The 11,105-nt window shown below is 34.7% G+C and overlaps 1 protein-coding gene across 1 annotated transcript; it reads right to left on the bottom strand.

Moving 5' to 3' along the window:
- Nucleotides 1-3,720: 3,720 nt before the first annotated feature.
- LOC132620021 (protein GAMETE EXPRESSED 3) lies at nt 3,721-10,584 on the bottom strand. The gene is made up of 10 exons (XM_060334758.1): nt 10,503-10,584; nt 8,648-8,835; nt 7,982-8,305; nt 7,353-7,599; nt 6,743-7,027; nt 6,553-6,639; nt 6,164-6,196; nt 5,795-5,854; nt 5,572-5,714; nt 3,721-4,542 (listed from the first exon to the last, which is right to left on the bottom strand). Exons 1-10 carry the CDS (start codon nt 10,582-10,584, stop codon nt 3,994-3,996), a joined length of 1,998 nt encoding a protein of 665 aa, XP_060190741.1. The 3' UTR covers nt 3,721-3,993.
- Between the last annotated feature and the right edge of the window lie 521 nt (nt 10,585-11,105).

Here is an 11,105-nt window from a genome sequence, read left to right as displayed (position 1 = left end):
TGTTAGATATGTTCTTTAAATGTAAAACTTGACTCAAAGTAATAATATTGGTTCGTCTTCTCAGTCATCTAATCGAAAATACATGTTCGACGTGAAGAGATTGACTGCACCATGTGATAGGATTATATTGAATAGTAGCAGTTACACTACAACTCATGTTCAATTTTATATTTTTATTGAACTAAAATTCGATTAATAGATGTAGTATTTCTTAGAAATGCCTTCTATCAGCATATTAATTTTGTTATGAACTATTATTTGCTAATTTGGTAAGATTGTATAAGAATTGAGAAAGTTTTGATAGTTTTCACAACTTGTGGGATTTCCATATTTATGAGAAAAATACAACTTAACAAAATTAAATTGCAAGTCCAAACATAACTTCAACTTCAAATCAAGTCGATTTCATAATTATTGATTTCAAATCATGTTCAAACAGGGCCTTAATATAATTTAAAATATTATTTAAAATCATCCAGAGTACAACTGTTGGCATATTAATAACTCTTTTAGTTAATTATTTTTAAAAAATATTACGACTACAGTAGTAGATAATTATCGTATTTTTAATTAATATTTTAAAAATATTCCGACTTTGGATTTTTGGTCAAAATTATGTTGTCTATTTTCATATGACTTGCCCAACTACTGTAGTTTGAATATTTCAGGAATTTTCCGTCAAACTTTATGCATTATCTAAAAAACTAAAAATAAAAAGTTAGATTTTCTAATCGGAAAAAGGGATTTTCTAGTAGTAGTGAAATGATAACCAAAGAAGAGGTTATTGCAAGTGAATATGAGATAAATCTTTAGAAGAATCCCTTCTCTTCAAAGAGACTATTTTCCTTCTTTTATAGTACCTTCAGTTGTCCAAATAGAAATAGAAAAAAAAAAAAAAAAAACTACATATTACTAAGATGCAGTAAACCCTGATGCAGCAAAAGATAACAGACATTATAATTATGCACGTCAAAGAAGAAAGGACAAAAGAGACCAGCCATTGAAGGTGATACATCTATTAATCTTCCATTTGAGATCATATTTTCCATATTTACTAGGCTTCCAGTTAAAACTTTGTTATGTTTTCAATCTGTTTCTAAATCAGGGTATGCTATATTATCTGAACCAAAATTCAAGAAAGCTCAGCATGATCAATCCAAAGCATTGGGTCGCGAAATGCTCCTGCTACAAAGTTGCTGGTCATTTTGAGTTTAGAGACTTGGAAGGTTTTCAATGTGTTGAAATGTTGTGCTCATGTGATGGCTTAGTACTTTTAAAAGACCATGACGAGTATGTTTTGTGGAATCCATCTACAAGAGAATATCAACAACATACCCAGTGAAATCCTACAATGTGGAGTCTGGGGAGGGTAAAGTGTACGCAGACCTTACCCCTACAAGAGAATATCGAATTCTTGAAATATGTCCTTATTTGAATGATGGATGCCCGAAAACTTGTGGGTTGTGCTATGATTCGAATCTTGATGACCACAAGGTTATACTGATATGTAGCTCGTTTTACATTGTTAACTCTTCGAAAAAGAGTTGTTGGACAAAGAAAACAAGTTTCCCTTGTCCACTATGACTATTTAATGATCATTGCTCTCACGGGATTAGCACGGGAGATCGTGTATTTTGGTCTCTGAATTGGAGTTTGATCAGCGAATATGTAGATCGGAGTACTTCTGCAATCATATACCTTGACGTGAAGTTAGATGAAGTGAAAAAGCTTTCAATACTAGAATTTTTAGGTGCCGATGGTTTCTTTGTTTTGAGTACTTTGAAAGGTCGCCTTAGTTTATATAGCGGAAAATACCACTAAGAATTGGACATAGGGATTATGGAACAAGACGGCTGGAAATGGTTAATGAACGTGTGTAACTTGCCCAATATTTGCATGAAGTTTGTACAAGATAGAAAGCTTTTGTGGTGCGGTGAAATTGGTGAAATTCTCCTTCACGAGCAGTGGAATCAACAACTGTTCATCTATTATCCTAAAAGGAAACAATTTGTTACAGTACATTCTGTAGCTGATATATCCAAAGATTCCAAGAATGCCACGCCGTTAATGTGTTTGGATAGTTCATATTTCTTGGGACTCAATGTCAAGGAGGAAGTAATAGTCCCTCTATCTGCATGATGGTCGAGTCTCGGAGGCGGGGCCAGGATTTTCTAACATTTACATTCTTCTTTCTCAGCATTAATTTAAAAATAAAAATAAAAAAGATCTGTAATGTGAGCAGTTTGAAATCCAATCTGTGAATTTTCTTCCCTTTTTCCTTTGTTCTTCTCTATGTAATTAGGCAGTAATTCAGTTTTCGCTCCATATATTTATGTTGGATTTCATGGTCACAGATATATGAGATTGAGCTTTCTGTGTTCCTACAGATACTAGATTGATATTCTAATTGTCAGTGCTGCACTTTTGTCTCATTTGGTACATGGTTCTGTTCTTTTATACCCCTATTGTGCCATTTTGTATTGCACCCTTTCTTCTTTAATCTGTTCCAAAAAGAGTGACACCTTTCTATTTTTGGAAACTGGTAACTGTAGACTTCCCTTTTTAGCCTTAACAACCTGATTATGTCGGGACAGAAATATCATGGCATGTTTAAGACCACAAGTTCTGGTAAGTCTTCATTTTTTTCTTAAACTCCGTGCCAAGTCAAATAGTGCCACATAAAAGTAAAACAGAGGGAGTATGTCTCCATGTTTTCTTCAAGTCTTCATATAATTTTATGTCTTTCGCCTTTTGGATGATAATTTTGGGGAGGTTTATGCAATATTACTTTATGTTACAGAAAGGCCAACTTGGTTTCTGGGATATTGGGGAAGTACATGAAAAGACAGTAAATGGATTACCTAGAGACCGGGATTTCATTGTTACTGATGAACCTTAATCCAAATGGATTGGAGGTGATTTTTATGAAAAAAGCAGTTCTGGTTAAATTAATTATCCGTTGTTTCAGATATTGTAGTTGGTCAATGCCTACGGGATATTTGTTTCCATTATATTTGAATATGGCGTGGTGGTGGACACTCGTTTTCTGATATAACTGCGGTTTACTCCAATCAGTCATACTAGTGTGTTTGAAAAGGATTTTCTTGGTAGCACCATACTGCTTATGGCTGTTTTTCAGTTCATAGCTTTCAGGTTTGTTACCAAGAATCCAATATGATGAAAATGTTTTCTTTTGGATTTTATATTACCTTTGCGATGCCAAGAAGTCAGTCGTCATGGAAAAGAAAACATATCTGCATTCATGGACCCAGAAAGGGGTTTACATGTAATCCAGTGGCAGAGACATCCTTTATAAAAAAAGTGAACGAATAGATCCAACCATCCGGGTTGCTGACACACTTACAAGCTGAATTGTGATAATAGACTAATACTGGTGATCTATACTGAATAGATCCAACCATCAGGGGCACCGAATAAGAGATGAATTTTAAGAGTACAAAGTACAGGTATAAGTAACAGTGAGTTTCCAATTTAGTACTCTTCAATTTGTTTGTCTTAGTTTGACTGACGGAGTTTAAGAAAGCAAAGAAAATTTTTGCATCTTGTAGTTTTAAACTAAAAATATACATATTGTACCAAAATGCCCGTTAATCTTGTGATCTTAAACATGTCATGTGGGATGTTGAAATTAAAGAGTTGCCAAACTAGGAAAGAGACATTCTTCTTTAAATAGACTAAAAGGAAAATAACACAAACAAATTGAAACAGAAGGAGTATATGATTCAACTATATACATATACTAGCAGCTGATTGAACCATATTTACATCTGGCCATGGTGACCCTAACAAAGTTTTCTGCTATGCTACCAATACACACCCTCTTTCTCTCCTACATAAACAGAGTGGGAGAAAGAAAGCTTATGCTCCTGTGGAATTCCATTGAAATAGAAAGCTTTTTGGCCAGTTCGGCATCAGTATTGGATTAAAGTTGGACAAAAGAACTATCGGAGAACTACACACATAATGCAATACCTAGCTACTTGAATATGATGTCCGTTTCCTTATGCTTGTGCTGCGGTTCTGCAAGGGATGATCAATGGACTCTTTTTGATCTCTCAGCTTCATTTCCTCTATTTCATCAACCGGTTTTGAACTGGAAGCAAACCAAGATGGAGTACTAGGCTGAAATTCTTCCTGATAAATCTCATTATCACTACAACTAAATATTTCAGTAGGTGACTTTCCATTGTCTGTTTCCTCAGAGTCCCTATTACTCCAGCTAGTTTCAGAAGAAGTATCGCTGACTGTATGAAACAAAGTAACACTCTCTTTTTTCGCGCCTTGAAATGAGAAACTCCTTGTTTTCCTATCGGACAATGGAAGGAGGGAATTTGAACGAGAACCAACTTCATCCCTTCCCAAACTGTATGATGTTGAGAGCTTCCTCTGTATGCCTTCTCTTTCTTTAACTAGATCGCCTAACTTTTCCAACACCTCATTTGCTATTGCTTCCTCAGCTGCCTTTTGTTGAAGCTCTGTGATTGATCTGTCAAAAGCTTTCTTCTGAAGTCGAAGTGATCGCTGAAACATGGACCAAAAATAAAAAAGATGAGTTCAGGTTCCAGTGGTTTGGTAGAACATGGAGTGACTGAATAAAAGAAAAAGGTGAATATACTATCTGTATATTCATATAATATACATACAAATACATATAATAGAGATATCAGTATCTAGGTTTATATACTTTGGCTACAGCCCGTAATTAATTTTGGCCGACAGGAAAAAATCCCCTAAAAGAAAGAGAAAAGGGTCAGAAATACCTTTCTACTATACGAAATATCTTAATTTTATGCTATTATATGTTGGGGTCATTCATACCCTTGGGTTAGCAAATCATCTTGTATTTTCCTTGACCCTAATGGAGCTCCAACATGAAGTATAATGGAGGTAACTTTAGACTGGAGCTGAGCTCCATTAAAGTCAAGGTCAAATACGAGACAATTTGTTGACAGCAAGGGTGCATTCTGTATGGAGGAAAACATTTTCCAGAAAATGTTCTTCCAATTGTCCCATGTTCGGTTGGTCATATTTTTGGAAAACATTTTTTCTATGAAAACAAGTTCCGTACAAATGAGAAAAATGACTTTCCTAGTGGAAGTAGGGAAAACAAGTTCCACAAGTTGCATTCCATACTGATTGTGTTGCCACCCCACCCTCCAACACCCCTCATCTTCACCCTCATACCCCCACCACCCTTACCCCCACCTCCACCTCCACCTCCACTTCGCATAATATTTGTCTAGATTATATACAAACTCTTTAAGGATAATATGTTTTGCTTACACACCAAACACAAGAAAATAAGCAAGAAACCCACTTATTTTTCTAGAAAACATTTTCCTTAACACTGAACACAGCCCAAGAGTATGAATGACTCCAAAGTATAACAGAGGGTAAAATTAAGATATTTCGTACAGTAAATAAGGAACTTGTGGGAAAGCATATTGAAAGAAGCTAAATTCATAAAATGCGAATTCCGGTTTAAATATCATATTTCATACAGGAGAAGACAAATAGTTGAAAAGAGAGTGGGAATGTATCTCAGCTTACTCTTTTCTCTAAAAAATTCTCAAGATCTTGATTTTGAAGCTTCTTTTTCTTCCAAAACATGCAGCAAAATCTAACCAGTACTACTAGTACTAGCAATACGATAGATTCAAAGATCAGAAACAGCAAAATTGTCTTCTTATTACCTGAAGAAAAAAGAAGAGAATTATTCTGGAATGTTAAGTTGGTTTATTATCAATATCACTACACATATGTAGGATGTTACCTGTGTAGATGCTGAAATTCTTAGGTGTAATCTGTGAGCAGCTTAATGCATATTTCTGACCTGATTCAAAAGAATGATGAAACAATTGACGCAAGAGGATGCTCGGGGGCGAAACTAGAAAACTTTTAGATTCACGTGAACCCTTTAACTTTTGTTTAAACTCTGCATTTGTATTAAGAAATCCACTAATAATATATAATAGATTCACCGTGAACCTAGTTATTATTGTATATTAACATGAGATCGCTATAGGAACTTATAAACTTCAAATTCTGGATCCGCCTCTGAGAATGCTAGGAACTTACAGTAATATATGATGTTGCCTGGCTGCAATACAAGAGAAAATAATTAAAGGTATAGGATATTTACGTGAGCCTCGGCAAGGCAGTGGGTTCCCGATACCTGCACGAGTGATCCATCTATATTAGATACTCATTAAGCACCAACAAATTGCTGAGGGAATATCTCTTTGGATTTCCACACATAACTCCAGAACTGAGAATTTTATAAACTGCATAGAAATGCATGTTAAATCAAGAAAGAAAATTCATATTGCTTCCTTAAACAAAAGGTTCATTGTGCTTCCTTAAACTAACATTGAAGCACTGCTCAAATCCTTGATGACTACATCGCTCTCTTAGAATGAAAAGAAAAGGAAATTTGTTTTACTCAATAATAATATGAAATTTTTGAGTCCTGTTGAGACATCATGTGTACAATGTAAACATAGAACATCCTGTAATTGTGAAGAAACTCACTTGAAGCTGCAAAAAAAGCAAGGAGGACACTTTCATCCAGAAGAAAATATTGCAGGTCACTTCTCAAAAATTCCGAGGAGACTTGGCCTGATGCAATGTTAAATAATTGACATAAGGATGCTGCAAGAATACTGGATTTATCGATTGATGTTGTTAATAAGGCCAAAGAGATTTCGGGCGGGTTAGTTACCGGGATATTGTTCAGACCAAAATATAGTTCCAGTAGCTGGATTTATCAGTGTGAAGATAACGCCCTTTGGTTTCATCGCGGAGATATAAGAGTAATCTCCAATTATCCGAGTAATCTTTCCTTCAATCTCTGTCTGAGAAACATAGATTGCATACCCTGAGCAATCAAGAACAGGACTAACTTGAATTACAGAATCCATGTTGAGCACTTTCGGGAACTTTTTGACAACTCCTTTTGGTGAAAACGAATAGAGGTATCCATCCAATGAACCAATAGATATCCAACCTGAAATTGAATTTGAAATAAAAATCAATACTTTTGAAGGCCTGATACAATTAGAAGTTCATGCCAGATACACTTAGTTAAAAGCTGTGATATATGATAAGGACTAATACAGTCAGATCTCTCTATAACAGTCATCCTCTATAACAAACATTTCACTACAACAACCATACTCTATAACCACATTTGACTGTAACACCATGTTTTTTGTGGAACCCATCTTTCATATTATATTATATTATATGTTCTTTATAATATCATTTCGCTATAGCAATCAAAAAAATATCAAAACCAACGACGCTATTATAGAGAGATCTGACTGTATTACCATTAGAATCAACAGCTGGGGCATAATCTGCAGTACTTAACGATCCAAAGCTTTTCTGCCACAAAATGTTTCCCCTGGAAACATCAACCGCTAGCACCAGAGCTTTAGCTGCTACAGTAACATACAACAGGCCATTATTCCCGGCTGTCATGGTAAGTGTATTTCCGAATGAACTGAAATCTTGTATCCATTTGAAATGTGGACTACGAGTTGACAGAGCATAGATTTCTCCTTGATTAGTAGATATCTGCAGTCGGAAAAACAAAAATGGTTGAAGCAGGATATATCAAGTAGGGATAATTACATTTTTGGACCTCTCTAAAACATAATAGCTGGTAAATGTATGTATATTTATAAACATACATATAATATACATAAATATATAAATAATATACATAAGACAGGCGATTTAAATAACCAAAAATCCAATATTTAATAACTGTATCGAGAATGACTGGAAAGGTTGGAAATTGAGACCAGATATAATTTGATCATTATGACTCAGTGTATAGGTTTTGTATATTTTGGCTAGCGCCCGTAATTAATTTTGACTGACGAGCCGAAAATGGGAAAAGCCTAGCCTTGTGCAAAGGACAAGTTTAAAGAGGATGGAACACAAAAAAGCTTACGTATATGCTAGCTTCACAATGATCGAACACTGGCACCGAGGAAAAATAACAGCCCGTGATGTTTTTCCTACAGCCTTGACGATATCCATGCTGATAAATCGCCGGGCCAGCACTCCAGTGCAGCTTGCCTTGCAACCGGTAAGCAAAGAGACCCCGATATTTGACATTGATAAATACATAGGAACTGGATATACTTGCTGCAAGGCCAATAATTTCACCTGGTCTTTCAGATTCCGTACCAAAGAACAATTCTACAGCTTTTTCAAAACTTCCTACATTCAAACGGTTGATCTTCAGCACTCTGTCTTCTGCAACCACATATATCTACCAAAAAATAGCTTGCATTATTAATAACCATACAGAAATACTAAAAGAAATAATACCAATTAATTGAAGAAACAAGATGTTATATCAAACTTGGTAAGGCTGCCCGCTGCCCAAATTTTTTGGTTCAAAATTTGCAGGATTTAGGACTCTACTCTATCGCTACATGAACGAGAAAGTTTGGCACATAATGACCAATTTGGACAAGGAAAAAACATCCACATATTGAAGAGAAGCATTAGAAGAGTAACGAACATATAAGTCAGTTTTAAAAGTAAATCCCATCTAGCATTTGAGGTATGCTTCAACAATTAATTGAAGCGATTAAGTCTGAAGCCTTGCCTTTCTTGATTCCCCTAAAACTGGAGCTATACTTGGGCTACATTTGTAATTTAGAGATAGCGTCCATACGACAGAACCATTACTTTCAAAGGCAAAAAAGTTCTTTTCTGAACACACATAAACCTTCCCATCATCACTGATCAGTGGCTTGCTGAGCCTATATGCAGCTTTCTTGAAAGATTCTTGACCTGAAGAAAAAAAAAATGTAAAAATTCATGATATTTTATAAGGTTGAACCATTCGGTCAAGCATTTTTTGCAAACTAAGTTAAGATTACATAGTGGAAAATGAGGCCAAAATTCAACAGCAAGATCAAATGACAAAGACGGAGGAAAACAATGTAAAAATCCCAATCAAAGCTTAACTGTCTAGAAACAAGATAAGCAGATTCAATAAATCCTGTAAGAAGGTGTGTGAAAGAACCAATTTTATTTACATAAGTTGGTAGGTGAAGTTGTATTCATGAACAAATTACATAAAACTATAGGGAAAAAAACACATCAATGGTATACCACTGGAGCATGAAGTTAGGCCAGTATTTATCTAAAAATTAGTACTCCTATTTCAAATTCTTTTGTCAAAAAGAACCAAGAGGCATTGGCTCTTTACTGTTCGTCAAGGTTACAGGCTAAAGTTCACGATACATATAAAGGGTTCAACTTCTTCAATAAGCAGATTTACTTCTGAAAGATGTCTACTTGATAATCTTCCAAAGTGTTATGCAATGAGGTTAACTAAAATCCCCACCATTGCCCCTTGTAAGTTCCGCCCTAAAGACAACATCTTTAATTTCATGTTTTCTTCAAAGGACGCAAAACTGAAGCCTAGAGAAGTAAAGAACCACCATTCAAGCTACTCGTAGCAGTATGAAAAGCAAAGCATGTTAAGGCAAAGATACAAGAGATTGACAACAGAGAGCCAAATTCATTCCAGTCTGACAGCTTTACAGTTTTTTTCTTGTTTTTTGCACCATCAGGTTAAAATGATCAATAACATGTATGTTAAAATGATGCATAACAACATGTAACTGTTTGTCACACCCATAGGCGAATCTAGGATTTCTGGAGCATGGGTTCACCACTCAATTTTCAACCAAGTGCACCATTTAGTCTTTTGTAGTATGTGTTCCCCTAGGTAGTATTATACTAATTTTAGAAAATATATACATAAAATACCTAGTTTTACGGCGAGACCATGTGTTCACGTGCTCCAAAAATACCTCCTAAATTCGCCACTGGTCACACCTCTAATTTGGTGACCCAACAATACAGTAATAACATGTTATAACCAGTTAAAATATACTACTCCCTCCATTTCAATTTATGTGAAACTTTTCAGAGTACGAGAGTCAAACTTTATAACCTTGACCGTAAATTTTGACATAGATTTTTCAAGTTTGTAAAAATAGAATTTATATATTTAGAAACTACATAAAAAGTACTATAAGTCATGATAATTTATAATTCAAACAATTTAGAAAAAATATAAGAAAAGCATGATAAAAAAAACCACCTCGTAGACTCCCAAATAGTAATAGGTTCACATAATTTGAAATAGAGGGAGTACTAAATAGCATAAAAATCATTTACATAAGTCAAATCCAATTCATAGTATGATATGCGAGAACCAAGAGAAAAACAATAAAATATCGTAGTTGAAAAAATCACTTTCTTTTGTTCAACATCTTCCTTTGGTAATTCTAGTTTGGTAACATAAATGCAGTAAACAACTTGTTATAACCGTTAATACACTGATAGTGCAAAAATTCTTCAAAATGTTACTGTATATAAATACTGGCTTTCCTTTATTCCACATTGTTATTCTAACAAGCCTCTCTTACGTAAAATAAAGATACCTGAAAGTGTTTGGGGATATGCAAGAAATGGTGATGGTAAAAGCTGGGACAACATCAAAGCAACATGAATTTGCAGAGACATGAGTGTCAAACGCACAAGTGAAACATGCATGCAGGGCTACAAAATCCAAGTTGACCAACGAAATTTCTATTGGATATTTGAAACCTAACACTTCACTTCTCAAACATTGCAGAGCGGTTGTTGAAAATAACAAACATTGCAAAAGCGGTTAATTAACCGCCATAGTTAATGGGGAAAGAAGGTGCAAATATAGTATGAACAAATTTTTCCTAGTCAACTTGGTGTCCACGGAAACATGACCGAAAAGAAATACTATCACTAAGATGTACTGGAGTAGTATAAGATTTACTTGCACTTGATGGGAATCAATTACAATAAATTGGATCTTTTTTTCCCGCTTAAAAATAATAATAATAATAATAATAATAATAATAATAATATTTATTGTAATCGATTAGTTAACATGTTGGTTAACCATAGTCTGAAACACACAAATAATTATTGGCTTATCAAATTACCTATTGAGCCGTAAAAAAAGATTCAACAAAAGACAAAAACGAATCCACTATTACGTCTTCCTC

Source organism: Lycium barbarum, chromosome 11 (genome assembly GCF_019175385.1).
Source record: "Lycium barbarum isolate Lr01 chromosome 11, ASM1917538v2, whole genome shotgun sequence".
NCBI lineage: Eukaryota > Viridiplantae > Streptophyta > Magnoliopsida > Solanales > Solanaceae > Lycium > Lycium barbarum.
Note: the sequence above shows the minus strand (reverse complement) of the source record. Positions and strands in the feature narration are given on the sequence as shown.

What these genes read in the sequence shown, in the direction of transcription:
- LOC132620021 (XM_060334758.1), bottom strand. Translation starts at nt 10,584, where the DNA reads ATGTCTCTGCAAATTCATGTTGCTTTGATGTTGTCCCAGCTTTTACCA. An exon ending in TTTTAGGGGAATCAAGAAAG is followed by an intron (nt 8,306 to 8,647) that starts GCAAGGCTTCAG and finishes ATTTTTTGGTAG; the next exon opens with ATATATGTGGTTGCAGAAGA. An exon ending in ATTGTGAAGCTAGCATATAC is followed by an intron (nt 7,600 to 7,981) that starts GTAAGCTTTTTT and finishes TTCCGACTGCAG; the next exon opens with ATATCTACTAATCAAGGAGA.